The sequence below is a fragment of the Auxenochlorella protothecoides genome, assembly GCF_000733215.1.
Source record: "Auxenochlorella protothecoides strain 0710 unplaced genomic scaffold scaffold47, whole genome shotgun sequence".
NCBI lineage: Eukaryota > Viridiplantae > Chlorophyta > Trebouxiophyceae > Chlorellales > Chlorellaceae > Auxenochlorella > Auxenochlorella protothecoides.
Window position 1 is genome coordinate 2,546 of NW_011934340.1, and position 17,226 is coordinate 19,771.

Below are 17,226 nucleotides of genomic sequence, written 5' to 3' on the forward strand. Positions count from 1 at the left end.
GTCACGGTGGGCGGCAGCACAGGCTCCAGCTCCGGAGGTGGTGCCGTTTCCCCGAGACCAGGGAAGCCACTGAGCATGTGAAGCACACCCTCCGTTGCCAAGAGGTCTGCAAGGACGATGGTGGCGCCTCCTACCGCCACATTCCCTGGGGTGGGCAGGGCCATGGGGCTTGCCACATTGCAACAGGTGGACCAGCCTGAGTGCATGCAGCTGGACAGAACCACCCCGGTCCAATAGTTGCCCCTGGTGTCAAACCTGGCCCGGACGATGTGACGGGCACCAAGCCCCCGCTCAGGGTGTCGACGGAGGGCGCTGCCTCCAAGTCTGCCAGCTTCAGCTGGCCTGGTACCAGGGTGTTCTCGAGCAGGGGCTTGAGGAAGACGGGGTCCTGGAGTTGCCCCTCTGTCAGGAGGCCAGATCCAAGGGCGGAAGCGAATGCCGCATTGGTGGGTGCCAGGACTGAGAAGGCGGAAGACGTGTATGTGGGGTGTAAACATGGTGAGATGAGGTAGTCCAACGGCGTGGGATCTCTTGCTGTCCACAACCTCAGGAAGGGCAACACGTCTGGAGGGCTGCATGGGGGGAGAGCCCATCAACCCATGCACATAAGCAGGCTCCGTTGTCCGGAATATGTAAGCCCTTTCATGGAGCAATCCCAACATCACGTCACCGAAAGCCTACCGGTGACGCTGGACCCCGGGATGTTACCCAAGCCTGCTGTGCGCACTGAGGGACCGATTGCGCGATGACGCCGCCAGCAAGCCCACTCCGTCCCTGCAACAGGTGTGGGGCTCTCCGAGATGCCAGGGGTGTGTTGCAGTCTCCCTGGGGCTTGATGAACGAAAGCTAGCTTGCCCCTGTCCGAGGCAGTCGATGAACCCCTAATACCACTTCGGCATGTTCTAAGCTCTCTGGTGTGGTGCCCTGGTGCTGCGCAGGACCACTCAGGGATGAGCTCAAGACAACTGCAAGCTGAGGAGTGACGTCTGCGCCTGAGAGACTCGCAAGTCCAAGCCTGGAAGGCACTCTGCTAATGTGACCTCGACCTTCCTCAGATGGGGACTGTGAGAGTAGTCACCTCTGCAGCCTGCCCTGTTCATGCCTCTGGCATTGAACTTTATTCTCATCGATGCTGTTGTAGCTTTACAGTGACCAAGATGGACAGGTGTACAGTGGGCGTTGCATGAAAGGGTGGAAGTGATGAGGAAATCAAAATTGGGTACTAGGTCAGGGAAGGTGGAGGTCGTGGGCAAAAGGGGGTGCTCCGGATGCATGGTGGGTTTGAGAGGAGTAAAGTATAATCTGACAGCCGATGGGGCAACAATTGCGTGTGAGACAGTGAAGTCAGAGGACTCCATCGCGCATGAAGCAAGAGAGCCTTCCGAGGCCCTGGAACACTCGAACAGCATCCTGCAGGATCCTTATATTTCTCTGACTAGGCAGCATTGGTTATTTGCCGTGCCAGGGCCCACTCTAGCCCAGACTCCCCAGACTCCAGATCGAGGTCAGCAGCGTCCTCGGAGTCCCTCTCCTCCGCAGCAGTAAGGCAGTCAACCGACTGCAGCTTGCGGAGACTGTTGAGGCCTGCACATGTGTTGGTTGCCAGAGGGAGTGACAAGGGGTGAAAGGTAAGGATGTACAAGGCACGCACCATGGCAGGCGATTGCAGCCATATTTCAAGGGCATCTTGAAACTGCTGTCGTGGGAAACTCTCACTGGCCCCGCTCTCCCAGCTCTACTGTAAAGTTGCCAGATCCCACCATCAGCTCACCATTCTGGTCTGAGGTCGCCACCACCGACGTCTGCGCGGCATTGAAGGCGTCTGCAGCCGCCTGGGCGGCAGCGACGTTGCGCATGGTGTCATCCAAATCGCTCTGCTCGATCACCTCCCCCTCATCATCATACATGGGAATGTCCTCGTCCTGTATTATGGGGTGCATTTATGGCCCGTAGGGCAGACAGCACGCAAGGAAAGGACAAAGACGCGACGGCAGCGAGTCACCACAACCTGCACCAATGTCAACAGTGCTAAGATTCTGGTCCTCGCTCTCCATCCACCACTCCGGGGTCGCATATCCGACGCCCCAGGAATCGTTCCCAAATCCACTCTCCATCGAGTTCCCGGCTGAGGCAGGGCATGGGGTCGTCTTGCCCTGCCTCGCTGCCCACTTGCCATCCTAACCCTGACATCATGCAGCTCGCTTGCTCCAGCAGTGTGCGGCTGACGGGGCCTCGGCCCTTCAGTGCCACCCCTTCCCGTCATGGGAGGTCTCGTGCCCCATGCCCCCGGATCTACGCCGAGGATGGCGCTGCCGCCAAGAAGGTCGCGGAGAAGAAGCCAGAGTCGAAGAAGCCCTTTAGCCCGCCCACCCTCGACCCCGACACGCCGTCTCCCACTTTCGGGGGAAGCACGGGTGCGCGTGGTGGTTGGCCGTGACGCCGGCAGCACGAGGACGCGGGGTTCGATCTCGCATGGCTCCTCCGCTCCTCTCCGCCTGATCTCATCGCAATCGGGAGAGAGACGCGGTGACTTAGGTTTCACGATCTCGCCACCTCTCCTGCCAGGTGGCCTGCTCCGCAAGGCTCAGGTGGAGGAGTTCCATGTGATCACCTGGAACTCCAAGAAGGAGCAGGTGTTCGAGATGCCCACAGCAGGCGCGGCCATCATGCGTGAGGGCCCCAACCTTCTGAAGCTGTCCCGTAAGGAGCAGTGCCTGGCGCTCCTCACCCAGCTGCGCACCAAGTTCAAGATCGACGGCGCCATCTACCGTGTCTTCCCCAACGGCGAGACCCAGTACCTGCACCCCAAGGTGCATTGGGCTGTGCAGAGGTTGGCTGTGGGTGCCGGGCTTGCAACGATGGCAGGCGCTTATGTGGGGAGGCATCTGCCTGTTATGTGGCGGGCATGAGCACGTGAGCTGTGCACTTGAGTTGCATGGACTGCCACACCGGCATTGTCTGTGAGGTCAGCATGCCATACTTTGCGACACTGGTCTGGGTGGCTGGTCTCCTGCTAAACCCGGCTCCTCGGTACCCTCTTCCCAAGGATGGCGTGTACCCCGAGAAGGTCAACCCTGGCCGCAAGGAGGTGAACGCCGTCTTCAGGCGAATTGGGTCCAACACCAACCCCGCAAAGGTCAAGTTCACCGGCAAGGTAGGATTATGGACGCCCCGGGGATCGACTGTTCTGGGTGGCCGGGTGTGCTCATGGGGATCGCTCGCTTTGGGTTTGTGTGGAAGGACGGGAGGGCGCGCAGCTGACCTTGTTCGGGGAGTGCTCTTCCTGTAGAGCAATCATCCTGGTCCAGTCTGTACTGGCATGCACGGCCCCCCAGGGCTGTCTTTTGTCGTGCTTTATGTTGACCTTCCCGCTTTCTTGCAGCCGACGTACGAGGTGGAGGCATAGGGGGCAGTGAGTTATCAGGAACAGGGTGGAGCCTGTAAGGGGATGCATCTCAGCGGCTCAAGCCGAGGACATCTGAGGCCGGAACCTCCACAGTTTCTACTCTCTCCCTGTATGATGAGCAGCTGCACGACCCTTTGTCGAGAAGAATATGTGTACCGAGGATGTGGTGCTGTCAACAACACAACACTGCGAGGAAGGGGGCCAGGGGCATGTTTGTACAGGGGCGTGCACCGCCAGGCATCTGCATGGTGCCGAGTCACCAGCATGTCAGAGGCAGCTGCTATTGGGGAAAGGGCTTGGGATACCCGGGGTTTGTTGTGCATGCTTATCGTGCATGTGGCACAGGGCAGCAGCAAGCCGGGTCTGGTCAGGGAAGGCTTCCTGGGGTCCTTGAGATGGGCTTTGCCACATCCAGTCCCCTGCACGCCTCGACCCCGGGCCCTGGGGCCCGTCCACCTACCCCTCCTCCCCAAACTCGGTTGTGAACTTCTTGTACGTCTCCAGGTCGTCCTGAGACACTGTCGGCCGCGCCCTGAGCAGCACCTTTTCGAAATCCCGGAACGTGATCTTGGGAGGGTGCACCTGGCGGGGGAGGAGAGCAGCGGAGGTGCCTGGGTGTCCTGAGGCAGGTGCGTCGGTGCCGTCAGGCCACTGATGTCAGCCGGTGGGACCTTTCGTGACGGCCGATGAAGTGCAAACCGAGCAGGTCCTGCTGCACGACCTGCAAGGACACCCCTGCAAGGCCCAGCCCCAATTTCACCACAGTCTCACCAGCTGCGCCTGGCCCTTGTCTGCCAAGCTCTGGAGCGTGGCCGGGAAGGCGCCGGGCTCACCCGCAGAGCAGGGCTCCAGCATCACCTTGCCCCCTTCTTGTACCTTCTTGAAGTGCGTCGCGTCCTGGAACACGGGTGTGGGAAGGGGATGGAGTGGCGATGGGAGGGGCAGACTTGCAGGGAACCCCAGCGATGCATTGCTGGCAACACCGGTGCCGCAGGCTGGTCGCAGAAGTAGACGCTTCACTTCATCCCCTTTGACACTCCTGTGCACTGCACAAGTCCAGGACCTCTCAAGCCTCCCACCCGCCTCAACCCCAACTCTGTCACCACAAACCTGCGTCTTGCGGACGGGCTGCATGAGCACGTCCTTGACCACGATGGCGACGTCGGAGCCGGAGAAGCCCTTGGTCCGCTCCCCCAGGTCGTCAAACTCGCGCTGAGTCAGCGCGTTGGGCGTGTCCCCCAGGTGGATGCGGAACATGGAGGCCCGGGCCGGCGCCTCGGGGAGCGGGATGTGGATGCGCTTGTCGAAGCGGCGCCGCACTGCCTGGTCCAGGGAGTAGGGCAGGTTGGTGGCGCCCAGCATCAGTACCTGCGGGGGGAAAGGAGGGGGGGGGGGGGGTTGAGGGTGGAAAGGCGGACCTTGGATTTTGTATAGATTTAAAAGGGAGCAAGGAGGTCGAGCAGGCTAAGAAATGTGGGTGGATGAACGCTCCGGGGCAGGGCAGGGGGCCACCGCAAAGCCCTCTCCAATCCACACCCCCCTCAGCAGACAGGCTACTCCTGTGGTCCCCAAAGCTTACCTCAAGACCACACCAGAACCCTCTCCCTTGTTCAGTACATTTCCATCCCCACCCCGACGCACAACACGGTCACAGCGCCGTCCCCGCCCCGCATCCCCGCACCCGCTTCTTGTCGTCGCCGTGGCCTACGCCCTGCATCTGCACCAGGAACTCGGTCTTGATGCGGCGCGCGGCCTCGCTCTCTCCCTCACCCCGCGAGCTGCACAGCGCATCGATCTCGTCGATGAAGATGATGGCGGGCGCCTTCTCGCGCGCCAGCGCAAACAAGCTGGACACCAGCTTCTCCGACTCGCCCATCCACTTGGACACCAGGTCGGAGGAGGAGACGGAGAAGAAGGTGGAGTCGGCCTCCGTGGCCACCGCCTTGGCCAGGTAGGACTTGCCGGTACCGGGGGGACCGTACAGCAGGATGCCGCTCCAGGGCTTGCGCTTGCCGGTGAAGAACTGGGGGAACTTGACGGGGAGGATGACCGCCTCCTTCAGCGCATCCTTGGCGGACTCCAGCCCCGCCACGTCGTCCCACTGTGGGGCGTGATGCGGAAGGGTGTGTGTGAGATGGAGGGAGGGAGATGAAAAGCACCCTAGCCGGAGGGCTGGTCAGGAGGCAGGTCCAGCATCCTCACCCCACCCTAAAGACCACTGATTGCATGGTCTTCACCAACTGACAACATACCAGATGGCATGGCCAGACCTTAGGCATCCCTGCATGCCTACTATGCACCGTAACGACTCCGCCACCCCACCTTGACATTGGGTTTCTCCTCCAGGATCGCGTTACCGAGGGAGCTCTTCAGCTTCTCCAAGTCGTCCTACAGGTGAGAGCATTTGGAGAGAGGGAAGTTCTATACAGCTCCACCTTGATGATAATGCTCTGGTGCCATGTTCATTGCTCCAGTGGCGGCACGAGGGCTGCCTGCGACTTCACAGCGGCAGTGTACACGACGCGTACCTCTTTGCCGGCAGCCGCACCGGGTTTCTTCACCCCAGCGGCAGCTTGGGAGCCTCCCACTCCGGCATCGCCAGATGGGTCCTCCGGGGTTTGCCCATCCAGCACAGCCCTCAGGTACTCAGCACGCGCAATGTAGTCCCGAACCTAGTAGTAGAAGATAGGCAGAATTCTTAATCTGTCGATGATGTGCTGGCAGGTGCTAGCGCTGATCGACATGTTTTGACATTAGGTCTGGTTGTGGTGAGCCTTGAAGTCTCATAATGACTCCAAATAGAGGGCTGACTGGCTATCGCATGCCTCCTGAGAGCGATGGCCTGGACAGCTGCTTGTGTCAGGCAGCTCTCCCTTAAGCACCCCTCAACTCAGCGCAGATCCCGCATGCCGTGTCACCACCAAGGAGAGCTTACCTTCACTGTGATGGCACTCTTTGCACTGGGATTCTTCTCGTATTTCAGATGGGTGGTGAAGTAGTCCAGGGAGGCCATGTACAACTGGAAGGCCTTCTGATAGTTTCCGGCATTGTCCTCCTCTGTCGCCTGTTTGACCAGCTCTGTGGGAGCAGTGGGGCATGGCTAAGATGTGCATAATGCCAAGAGTAGAATCACAGGGACAACGACGGTCAACCCCAGGGGTCAAGCCCTTTTCCCGTTCCCACCCTCACACCTACCTATTGCCTTCTCCTTGAAGTTGCTGTACATGCCTGAGACGCAAGGGGCGATTACTCGAGCAGATCCTTCAGCGAGCACCTACTGGAGTACCATTTATTGAAGGTGACAGCGAAACCGTGCTGGATGGGGACAGGTGGCCGAGGACCCACGCTGTTCGTAGGGGAGTGATCCCGTAGTCAGTGGGTGCAAGGTTTGGGCAGTCGGTTGCGGGTGAATGCCACAAGACCGCGCCCCAGATTGATTTTACGCGACTTGTGAGGGATGCATGGTGCCGAATGACCTTGTCAGGCCATTGACATGGCGAACGCGTCGGGACCTGCGGTCGGAGGGTGAGCCGAGCGCGCCCTGGAATTCAGGTCTGTGACATGACACCTGCATCAATTGTAAAGTCTGATTCCACTGTTCCCTCAGTGGCTGGGCTTGGTTTTTGAATATTCCTGGTTCATGAACATGGAGGATTATACGCCATTCGTGCTGAGAGCAGAGCTTCGAGGTCACACCGAGGACGTAAGTGATCGCAGGACGAATATTGCGTGCCCCTGTCCTATGCTCATCTGAACCTTTGCTCCCATGCAGATACGAGTGATATGCGTGTGCGATCTGGGAATCCTCACCGGCTCCAGGGACAAGACCATCAAGCTTTGGGTGGAGGGCGACGATGGGGAGTACACAGAGGCATCAATGTTTGTGAGTCTCCAGGGCTTGTCGGAAGGTCATGGGAGCCGGCTGCGGCGCATGACAAGCTATTCTGTCTGAAGTGTGCGGTTGCATTCCTGGCAGCACGAGCAACATCCCCTGATTCCTCCCGAATGCAGGTGGGACACACCGACTTTGTGTCTGCACTGGCCTTTGCTCCTGCCTCCTCGATCCACCCCGACGGCCTTGTGGTGTCCGGAGCCCGGGATGCCACTGTGCGCCTGTGGAATCCGGTTCGTTTCACTGAGCTGCAAATCCTGGAGGGACACAAGTACCAGGTGGGAGGGGGGAAGATGGGTGTGCAGGCCGGGCAGCTGGGGACGCCTGCACTCGCATCGCAGCTGGCTCATTCTTCGCATTACAGCTGTTATTTTGCAGACCTGCGTCCTCATCTTCTTCTCCCTCAGCCTCTGCTCTTGCCTCGGCTCTGACTGATCCTGCGCCCTCACACTCTCACACTTCTCCCTCCTGTTGCGGGTGACTGGCGTGGTCATCCTGGACGAGGCGACAATCGTGTCGTCCTCCCTGGACTCCACCCTGCGCATCTGGCGCGCAGGGGTCTGCCAGCAGGTGCTGACCGGCCACACCGGCCCCGTGCTCTGCACGCTGCGAGTGCCCCGTGGGGATGTGTGGTCCGGGTCGGGGGACGACAGCATCCGAGTCTGGCGGGAGGGAACGTGCGTGGACGTGATCCCCGCCCACGCCGACACCGTCAGGTGGGGTCGTGCTCATGGAGGCTCGGGCGGGGGATTCGCATGTGACATCCCCATTGGGTCTGTGGATGGTGTCGTGCGCTCCCATGCTCGGGCTGAGGTTGCCCACCCTGTGGAGCTCGTGCGAATCAAATGCCACCCGACTCCCCCTCCCTCACATCCCCCTGCACCAGGCACCTCGCCTTCGTCCCCGGCAGCGGTCAGGCCGTCTCCGCGTCCCACGACACCACCCTCAAGGTGTGGGACGTGGAGGCCAGGGCCTGCACGTCCCAGCTCTGGGGCCACTCCTCCCTGGTGTACGCTGCCGCGGCGACGCCCGGGGGCCTGCTGGCCTCCGGCTCCGAGGACAACACCTCGCGCCTGTGGCACCTGGGGGGCGGCCCCAGCCTCCAGGTGGGCTGGGGGGGGTTGGGGTGGCAGGCATGGGCAGGGCATGGGTGCACGTCTGGGTTCTGTGAAAACCCCTCACCCGGAGCCCCGGCGAGCCCAGTCTGACACATGCCCTCGGCTCGCCACATGGGCGCAGACCCTGCCACACCCTGGCTGTGTGTGGACGGTTGATTTCCTGCCGGACAGCGACCTGGTCACGGGGTGCGCGGACGGCGTGGCGCGCCTGTTCACGCAGGACTCCTCACGGGCGGCGGGGGCCGAGGCGGTGCAGGTGCGCCGCTCGGTCTGGAGGTGGGGGAGGGCGGGTCCTGGGAGAAGCCTGCGTGCTGCAGTGCCCGTGGAAATGGGGCGCCATCGTGTGGCCCAGTCAGGGGTGCTGCGTGGAGGCGTCAGCATCTCTGGGCATCCCACCGTCGGCGCTTCCTTCTCACACGGCGCATGCCATCGCCCCCCTGATTCCCTCATTCTCCCATTGCCAGGTGTTTGAGGCCACGCTGGCGGCTGCAGCCGAGGTGGCGGCAGCCAAGGAGGGCGCCGGGGAGGGCGGCGCCGCTGCGGGCCTCAAGCTGGAGGACCCCTCTGTGCTGCGGGAGCCGGGGACGCACCCGGGTCAAACGAGGGTGGTGCGTGAGGGGGGCACCGGCATGGCATACAGCTGGAATGCGGCCAGGTGCGGCGGTGGGGTGGTGGAGGGGGGAGGTGGGAGGGAGGGGGTGAGCATGGGTGGTGAAGAGGACATGTGCTGGGTGGACCATCGGAGTGTGGGGAGAGCCAGGCGAGGGGCAGGCTGGGGGAGTCGGGGTGTGGAGTGGCGCTGGCGGCCTGCAGGCGCTGCCCCGACTTGCAAGGCTCGACGGGCCGAGGGGTAAACCAGTGCTCTTCCCTTCCCTTGCCGTCACCGAGCCTTGTGCCTGTGCAACCCTCCATCCCCCCAGCCAAAGCTGGGACGTGGTGGGCGAAGTGGTGGGCGGGCCTGGGGGCGGCGAGGACACGCTGGCGCCGGCGGGAAGCCGCGTCGTGGGCGGCCGCACCTGGGACTACGTCTTCGACGTGGACGTGGAGGACGGCTCGCCGCCTCGGCGGCTGCCGGTGGACGCGGGCGAGAACCCCTACGTCGCGGCCGACCGCTTCCTGGCTGCCGAGGACCTGCCCACCAGCTACCGGTGGGTGGATTGTGTTGTCATGTGCCTGCATGTTGTTGGGATCACCCCAAAGTGGCCTCTGCGAATCCTCCTGCTCCCCATCTTCCTTCTGCCAGTGGTGTCGAGGTGCTGAGCGCAGAGTGGCTGTCGCATGGCGTCCCGTGACTGAGTGGATCCTGCTCCACCAACCTCGCCCATGCAGGGAGCAGATCGTGTCCTTCATCCTCCAAAACACGCCATCGGGGCAATCCTTACCTGGAGCGTCGTCGGGGCACGCGGGCGATCCGTTCACGGGGGCAAACGCGTACGTCCCGGGTGCCCCCTCCGCTGCACCCCCGATGCGCCCCTCACCGGGCCTTACCAGCGTGGTGGGCGGGGGCCCCGATCCCTTCACTGGCTCCGCCGCGACCCCCGGCCTCATCCCCGCAGCACGCTACCTGGTCTTCGATGCCCTGCCCGACCCGGCGGCCGTCGCGCGCAAGCTGGGCCAGCTGGCGCCGGGGGTCCCCGCGCCCGTCGACGCCGCGCGTGTCGAGGCACTGGCGGCCGCCCTCTGCGCCCCCACCGCGGCCGCGCCCAGCGCCGCGCAGGCCGAGACGCTGGCCCAGCTGCTGGCGTACCCGGCCGCCGCCCTCTTCCCCGCCCTCGACCTGGCGAGGGTGGCGGTCGCACGGAAAGCAGGCGGCCCCATCGCCCAGCTGGACCTGGGCCCGACGATGGCCGGCGCGGGCGACGCCGCGCCGGGGACGATCTGCGCGGCCCTTTGGCGCGCGCTGCAGCGCGACGCCCCGGCGCCCACGCGCCTCACCGCCGCGCGGCTCGTTGCCAATCTGTACGCCGAGCCGGAGACGCGCGAGTGGGCGCGGGCGGGCGGCGCGGCGCTGACGGCGGCGCTGGCCACGGCGCTGCCGCCGGAGACCAAGGCCGCGCGCCACGCGTTAGTCACCGCGCTGCACAATGCGGTGCTGGCCCTCGTGGCCGCGGACGTGGCGGGGGGTGCCGAGGTGGGGTGATGCGTGGGAGTCTGGGGTGTGGGGGTGAGGGGTCGAATCTTTTTCATGGGAGGGGGGGGGGGGGAGTGTTGTGTGTGGGGGAAAGTGGAGAAGCTCGACCAGTCACAGACCCTTCATCATGTGAGGTGAAGGCGTGGCGTGTGGGGTGAAGAGAGGGGGGTTACCTTGGAGATGGATTGCTCAGGCAGCACCTCTAAGAACTGCAATCCTGTCCACCCTGTATTCACCCTCCACACCCCCCACCCATGCAACTGCAGATCCTGTCTGCGGCGAGCGACGTGCTGCTGAGCACGCCGGGGGAAGAAAGCGAGACACGGGTGCGTGGCCTCGTGGCCTTGGGCACCCTGCTGCACACTGTGCGGCCTCTGCGGGGGGGGGCGCGGGGCCTGGGCCTGGAGGAAGTCGCCGCGCAGCTGGGCGGCGAGGGAGGGGACGTGGGGCAGGCCGCGCGGGAACTGCGGGCCATGCTGGCGAGGTAGAGGCGGGACCTGAGCGTCCAAGTTGCCACTCGACTGGACCTAGGGAGGCGGCCCTTTGATCGGTGGGGGGCACGCGTGCAGCTCACCGACGGTTGTCCCCACTCTGCTCGTTGACCCTGCTTCCTGCCACGGCGTGCCTGGGGTCCTCCAAGCAGCCGGCAATGAAACGCCTCCATCTGCTGAAAAGTCGGAGAGACGAGTGCCGTGCCAGTGGAACCTGCCAGGGTGGGGTCCTCCAGGTCCATGATTACCAACACACAATTCAGCTGGGACGCCCCTGAGTTAGGCTGTATGGGTCGTAATTTCAGGAGATTCAGCCTTCCACGCATGGCATCGGGCCTGCGCGAGCATTTGCTGAAGCTGATGGGAGTGCAGCCAGTTAGTCATGAGAGGATCAGGGTCCCGATCACGGCGCAAGGGCCACCGCCTCAATCTCCACTTTGGCCCCCAGGGGGAGGTCGCGCACGGCGTAGGCGGCGCGCGCGGGGGGGTCGACGGGGAAGTACTTGCCGTACACGGCGTTGACCTTGGCGAAGTCGGCAATATCAGCCAGGAGGATGGTGGTCTTCACCACACGAGAGAAGGACGACCCAGCCTCCTTCAGGATGGCCTCCAGGTTCTTCATGACCTGCTCCGCCTGCTCCTCCACATCCTCGGAGTTGAAGTTCTTGGTCTGTGGAGGGGTGTGGAATGGTATGCAGGTTCAACAGAAGTCTGGGATGCGGCTTTGTGAATGAATCGGTGCGCTTCGGGGGGTTGGCATGTAGTTGGTCCCACCACATTGCACCACCTGGACCGAGACCCCCCCGCGCCCCGGAGCTGAAACCCAAAGGATGCAACTCACGCCGGGAACCAGGGGAACCTGGCCTGAGATATAGACGAATCCATTGGCCTTGATCGCCTGGGAGTACGCGCCCACCGCCCCGGGAGCATTCTCGGTGGCGATCACTTCACGAGAGACTGCAGGGGACCGAGGGTGAAGTGGTGAATATTGGGCCTTACGCAGCACCAGAGCAAGTACTTGAGACTTCTAAGCCGCTCACTGGAAGACATGGCGATGTGGCGGGGGCGAGGGGGAAATCGGTGGTTGTGGGCGATGCGCTGCGGAATAGCTCGAGTGCTGTTGGTCAGGCTCACGAAGGGCAGCGTCCGGAAGGCAAGGCTCGCCATACGATTGATCAGCTCGCACCGTCTTGGAGTGGTATATCGGATCTGGCAGGGGGAAGATAGCGGATTGGCCGCGGCTCGAGTGACAGGGGCCGTCCCGCGCCCACCGGGCCATCAAAGCTTTGTGCCATGACTGGGCCCCCGCATTCGACCCTGCCCCCCTGGCCCCTTCCCCATCGAGGCTTCATTCACTTTGTACCCCCGCCAGCAGTCCACCACATCCCCACCCATCGGCACACGCCCCTCTGCCCCTCCGGACCTGCGTCGTGATCAATCAGGGGCCGGAATTGAACTCTGCATTGCTCGAGACTGCGGCTAGGCCCGGCGACACCCGCCTCCTGTGGGCAGGATGGCGCAGGTGCTGGACATCACCTCCCTGCTGGACAGCGCACAGAGCCCCGATGCGGCCACTCGTAATGCGGCTGAGGGGCAACTGAAAGGGCTGCAGGAGTCCCAGTTCCCCTCCTTCGTGCTGTCCCTTGCCGCCGAGCTAGGCAGTGGCGATAAACCGGTCAGCTCCCGCCGCCTGGCGGGCCTGGTCCTCAAGAATGCGCTGGATGCGAAAGAAGCAAGTCGACAGGTGCGATTGGATGCCGGCCGGGATCCAGCGGCCGGGCCTGGCTGGCACTGTGCCTGGCAGCCAGATCAGATCACCCAGGCACCCCACCACGCTTATATGTCAACAGGCAGGCCTGTCGGAGCGGTGGATGTCTCTGGATGCGGGAGTGCGGTCTCAGGTCAAGCAGTCGCTCCTGGCCACCATGCACGCTGAGGTGATAATACGGGACTGGGGGGACGGGGTGAGACGGCGAGGCAAGGCTGCTTCACCTGGTTCGGTATGGAGGTGGTGTACTTTTCCTTGGGCACAATTACATTCATCTGTCACAGAATCACGATCATCTGTCCCACAATCACCGTCCTACGTCACTCCCACTCCCACTCTCCCTGGCGCACCGGGCCATTATGATGACTCATCCGATTCAACTTACCGAACCGCCCCCCATTCCTTCACCATCCCCTCCCTCTCCACTCGCCAGGTGGCGGATGCCCGGCACACCGCGGGCCTGGTCATCGCCAAGGTGGGCGCCATCGAGATCCCCGCCGGCTCCTGGCCGGAGCTGATCCCGTCGCTGCTGGCGGCGGCGGGCACCGGCACCGCCGCGCCAGGCGTGCGGCATGCCGGTCTGGAGACGCTGGGGTACGTGTGCGAGGAGCTTGGGGCGCTGGAGGAGGACTACCTGGAGCAGGGCGCGGTGAACCAGATCCTGACGGCGGTGGTGGGCGGCATGGACAAGGGCACGGCCGATGCGGAGGTGCGGCTGGCGGCCACCACCGCCCTGGGCAACGCACTGGAGTTTGCGCGCAAGAACTTTGAGTCGGAGGGCGAGCGCAGCTACATCATGCAGCGTGTGTGCGAGGGGACGGTGGCGGGGGACGCGCGCCTTCGCCACGCGGCCTGGGAGTGCCTGGTGAGCATCGCGGGGAACTACTACGAGACGCTGCCGGCCTACATGGCCGACATCTTTGCGCTCAGCCAGCGCGCCATCCGTGGCGACGAGGAGAGCGTGGCGCTGCAGGCGCTGGAGTTCTGGTGCAGCCTGTGCGAGGAGGAGGCCGCCGCGGAGGAGGAGGGCGGCGTGCTGCACGGCTTCGTGGCCGCCGCCCTGCCGCAGCTGGCCCCGCTCCTGCTGGAGCAGCTGACCAAGCAGGAGGAGGGCGAGGAGGGCGAGGAGGGCGCCTGGAACCTGGCCATGGCTGCGGGGACCTGCCTCGGACTCTGCGCGGGGGTGGTGGGCGACGCCATCGTGCCCCTCGTCATGCCCTATGTACAGGTCAGCGGGTGTCTTGTGCTTCTCCGGGGGGAGGAACATGGGGTTCGTGGGAGGGTGGGGGGTGAGGGTATCAGACCAGGCGCATCCTGAAAAAGGGGAGGTCTGCTGGGTGTTCAGTGGAAAGGGGGATAGGGGCTGTGACCGCATGGCATGGGGTGTCCCATGCCGGATCCTGGGCCAGGTGTGCAGCACTGTACACGTCCAGCCAGATCCAGCCACACCAAGCATGCCCGACTGCCTCTCCCTCCCCCGACGCATCGCGCAGGCAAACATCCAGAAGAACAGCACCCCCGAGGACTGGCGGGCCAGGGAGGCAGCGACCTTTGCCTTTGGCAGCATGCTGGAGGGCCCAAGCCCCGAGACCCTGGGGTCTCTCGTGTCCGCGGGCCTCCCCTTCCTCCTGGCGGCGCTCAAGGATGCACACCCGCAGGTCAAGAACACCACCGCCTGGACCATCGGTGAGTGCAGGGGGCCCCGGGCGGCATCCTGCTTGTCGACAGCGCGCGACAGCCCAAGCCCCTAAGGCCAGATGCCTGCACGCACCCTGCACACCCCATCCCCTGCGCGGCTCCCCATCACAGGCCGCACGCTGGAGTTTGTGCATGGCACGGGAGCCGCGCTGATCGGCCCCCAGAACCTGCCCCAGATCATCCAGGCCCTGCTGGAGGCCATCAGCGATGGGCCGCTGGTGGCCGAGAAGGTCTGCTATGCGCTCAGCCAGCTGGCGGCAGGGTTCGAAGGGGGCGCGGGCACCTCGCCCATGTCCCCCTACTTCCAGACCGTCATCCAGGCCCTCCTCCAGACGGTGCGGGTCGAGTGTGGTTGGAGGTGCCCAAGCGGGACCAGGAGTGTGCGTGGTTGGTGGGAGGGTACTGGGCGGGCTGGCATGCAGGACCCCGCCCATGGGTAGTCTGCGTGCACGTGGTGAGAGGACAGACTGCGGCTGCCCTGGTGCTGCAGGGTCGCCCCGCTCACCCCAGCAGGACCCCACGGACGCCCCCCAACCCCCTCGCACAGGCGTCCCGGACGACGGCGGACGCCGGGGAGACGGCGCGGCTGCAGACTCAGGCCTTCGAGGCCATCAACGAGGTGGTCCGCGCCTCGGCCCCCGACACCGTCCCCCTGGTGGCGCAGCTGGTGCCGCTGATGGTGGCGCGCCTGCAGGCCGCCAGCGCGCACGCCGCGCCCTCCCCCGAGGCGGTGGAGAAGCAGGGGGAGGAGCAGGCCCTGCTCTGCGGCGTGCTCCAGGTCCTGCTCCAGCGGCTCAGCGACGACGACGGCGGGCGCGCCGCGGCGGCGCAGGCCGCCGACGCGGTGGCGGGCGCGCTGCTGGGCGTCTTCGCCTGCCGCGCCGGCACCGTGCACGAGGAGGCCATGCTGGCCATGGGTGCGCTGACCTACGCCACCGGCCGCGGCTTCGGCAAGTACCTGGAGGCCTTCTTTCCGGTGCTGCACCGAGGCCTCGTCCAGCACCAGGTGGGAGGGAGATGTTGTGTGTGAGTTGGGGGGGGGTGGAACATGGATGCTGCCTGCGATCTTGCTGCAGGAGAGGCTGCCGAGCGTGGCGTTCAGGAACTTGTGTAGGTAGTCTGGATTGGTATCGTACATGTCAACACACACTCAAACATATCCCTCACATCCCCCCGGCCCCCCCCATACACACACTCAACAAACACACTGCAGGAGGTGCAGGTGTGCCAGGTCAGCGTGGGTGTGCTGGGTGACGTGTGCCGCGCGGTGGAGGAGGGGCTGGCCCCCTACGCCGACCGCGCCATGTCGGCGGTGCTGACCAACCTGGGCGACGGCGGCGTGGACCGCAGCCTGAAGCCGGCCCTGCTCTCCGCGCTGGGCGACGTGGCGCTGGCGCTGGGCGACGGCTTCGAGCCCTACCTGGGCCACGTGGCCGCGGTGCTGCAGGGCTCCATGGCGCTCAGCGCGCAGCTGGCCGGCGCGGGCGCCGGCGGCGAGGAGGAGCTGGGCGAGTACAACAACGCGCTGCGCCACGGCATACTGGAGGCCTGGGCGGGCATGCTGAACGGCCTGTCCAAGGCCAAGGCCGACGCGCACCTGCGCGCCGCGGGGCCGGCCATCCTGGACCTGATCGCGGGCATCGCGCGCGACGATGCGCACCGCGACGTCGGCGTCTGGAAGGCCGCGCTGGCCCTGCTGGGAGACGTCGCCGCCTCGCTGGCGGGGGCGGGGGCCGCTCTGCGCGACCGGCCCGCGCTCGCAGAGTTCGTGGAGGCCGCGGGCCAGGTGCCTTCTCTGGGCGAGACCGCCAACTGGACCTCTCAGGTCGTCAGCCGCGCGCTGCGCCTCGCTTGATGTGTGTGTGGGGGGGGGGGTTGTCTGTGTGTGTGAGTGTGATGGTGGTGGCGAGCAGGCGCCTCGCTCCCCGGAGACGTGCGGCCGGAGGGCGAGCCACTGCTTGGCGTCTCAGCCGACTGTACCCAGGCCTGGCGTCCAGGAAATTTGTGCGCAGCTTGGGTCTGTGGAGGGCTCGAGCCCAGAGAGGCCCCTCGACTGAGGCTCTGGATGCCCCTACTTCGCAAGCCTTGGAGTTGACACGATCCGCGGCATGCAAGGTTCCCGAAACCGCAGCACGAGGCTCCTCGTCCGCAGAGTGATCTGCAACCCGCCCCACCTCCCTCTCAACCCCTGCTGTGCTCACGCCCCCCCCACACCACACCGGCAGCTGATCATCTCCACGCATGCACGGCTGCGCCATCACTCTCCCCCCGCAAAAATGCACTGCTCTGTACGCCACCCGCTCCTTCACTGGCCGGACCCCGCTTGCGCTATTCACTGTCACCCACCCCCTGTGTGCTCTGCACCCGTGCACCTGGTGTGTTGCTGCTGCGACAGCAGAGAGGCAGAAGGGTGGACAGCAGGCACGAGGTCGAGGCAGTACTACTCGGGCCTCATTCGAGGGGCAACCCCACCGCCGCTGTCCCTCAGTCCAGGTCCCACCAGAGGCCCGTCGTCCCCGGCGGCGGCGCGGGGGCGTCGGGTGGGCGCGGCAGCACGCTTTCCAGCCGCGCCACGGCGTCGGCGGGATCGCCGCCGACCACCGACAGGATGGGCAGGGCGGCGGCCAGGTCGCGGCGCACGGCGTCGGCGTCCACCACCAGCGCGGCGCGCGCGTTGGCCTCCAGGCATGGCGCGGAGGAGCACTCCTCCGGCAGCCAGCGC

At 64.6% G+C, this 17,226-nt stretch overlaps 8 protein-coding genes across 8 annotated transcripts in view; 4 read left to right on the forward strand and 4 right to left on the reverse strand.

The window, feature by feature from the left end:
* Nucleotides 1-599: 599 nt before the first annotated feature.
* Nucleotides 600-749, forward strand: F751_4116 (hypothetical protein; the record flags this gene model as incomplete). Its single annotated transcript, XM_011402218.1, has 1 exon — nucleotides 600-749. The coding sequence occupies one exon, from the start codon at nucleotides 600-602 to the stop codon at nucleotides 747-749; it is 150 nt and encodes a 49-aa protein (XP_011400520.1).
* Nucleotides 750-1,435: 686 nt separating this feature from the next.
* F751_4117 (hypothetical protein) lies at nucleotides 1,436-1,940 on the reverse strand (the record flags this gene model as incomplete). The annotated part of the gene is made up of 2 exons (XM_011402219.1): nucleotides 1,436-1,584; nucleotides 1,772-1,940. The coding sequence occupies 2 exons, from the start codon at nucleotides 1,938-1,940 to the stop codon at nucleotides 1,436-1,438; spliced, it is 318 nt and encodes a 105-aa protein (XP_011400521.1).
* Nucleotides 1,941-2,191: 251 nt separating this feature from the next.
* Nucleotides 2,192-3,406, forward strand: F751_4118 (Photosystem I reaction center subunit II, chloroplastic; the record flags this gene model as incomplete). The annotated part of the gene is made up of 4 exons (XM_011402220.1): nucleotides 2,192-2,414; nucleotides 2,566-2,810; nucleotides 3,047-3,154; nucleotides 3,383-3,406. The coding sequence occupies 4 exons, from the start codon at nucleotides 2,192-2,194 to the stop codon at nucleotides 3,404-3,406; spliced, it is 600 nt and encodes a 199-aa protein (XP_011400522.1).
* Nucleotides 3,407-3,862: 456 nt separating this feature from the next.
* On the reverse strand, nucleotides 3,863-6,632 carry F751_4119 (Vacuolar protein sorting-associated protein 4; the record flags this gene model as incomplete). Its single annotated transcript, XM_011402221.1, has 8 exons — nucleotides 3,863-3,988; nucleotides 4,178-4,303; nucleotides 4,517-4,774; nucleotides 5,088-5,507; nucleotides 5,729-5,794; nucleotides 5,935-6,078; nucleotides 6,342-6,484; nucleotides 6,602-6,632. 8 exons carry the CDS (start codon nucleotides 6,630-6,632, stop codon nucleotides 3,863-3,865), a joined length of 1,314 nt encoding a protein of 437 aa, XP_011400523.1.
* A 540-nt stretch (nucleotides 6,633-7,172) lies between these two features.
* On the forward strand, nucleotides 7,173-11,035 carry F751_4120 (Phospholipase A-2-activating protein; the record flags this gene model as incomplete). Its single annotated transcript, XM_011402222.1, has 10 exons — nucleotides 7,173-7,289; nucleotides 7,418-7,595; nucleotides 7,855-8,014; nucleotides 8,185-8,404; nucleotides 8,538-8,672; nucleotides 8,881-9,071; nucleotides 9,337-9,564; nucleotides 9,746-10,202; nucleotides 10,323-10,547; nucleotides 10,814-11,035. 10 exons carry the CDS (start codon nucleotides 7,173-7,175, stop codon nucleotides 11,033-11,035), a joined length of 2,133 nt encoding a protein of 710 aa, XP_011400524.1.
* A 406-nt stretch (nucleotides 11,036-11,441) lies between these two features.
* F751_4121 (Ribonuclease) lies at nucleotides 11,442-12,205 on the reverse strand (the record flags this gene model as incomplete). The annotated part of the gene is made up of 3 exons (XM_011402223.1): nucleotides 11,442-11,561; nucleotides 11,880-11,995; nucleotides 12,079-12,205. 3 exons carry the CDS (start codon nucleotides 12,203-12,205, stop codon nucleotides 11,442-11,444), a joined length of 363 nt encoding a protein of 120 aa, XP_011400525.1.
* A 346-nt stretch (nucleotides 12,206-12,551) lies between these two features.
* On the forward strand, nucleotides 12,552-16,359 carry F751_4122 (Importin subunit beta-1; the record flags this gene model as incomplete). Its single annotated transcript, XM_011402224.1, has 8 exons — nucleotides 12,552-12,782; nucleotides 12,889-13,002; nucleotides 13,240-14,034; nucleotides 14,300-14,492; nucleotides 14,616-14,839; nucleotides 15,052-15,282; nucleotides 15,403-15,510; nucleotides 15,718-16,359. 8 exons carry the CDS (start codon nucleotides 12,552-12,554, stop codon nucleotides 16,357-16,359), a joined length of 2,538 nt encoding a protein of 845 aa, XP_011400526.1.
* Nucleotides 16,360-16,842: 483 nt separating this feature from the next.
* Nucleotides 16,843-17,226, reverse strand: part of F751_4123 (hypothetical protein) — a gene marked incomplete at both ends in the record, with an annotated part of 3,221 nt that continues 2,837 nt past the window's right edge. The window contains 2 exons of the mRNA XM_011402225.1: nucleotides 16,843-16,887; nucleotides 17,061-17,210. Coding sequence (XP_011400527.1) covers nucleotides 16,843-16,887; nucleotides 17,061-17,210 — 195 coding nt within the window. The remainder of the gene's footprint in view (nucleotides 16,888-17,060; nucleotides 17,211-17,226) is intronic.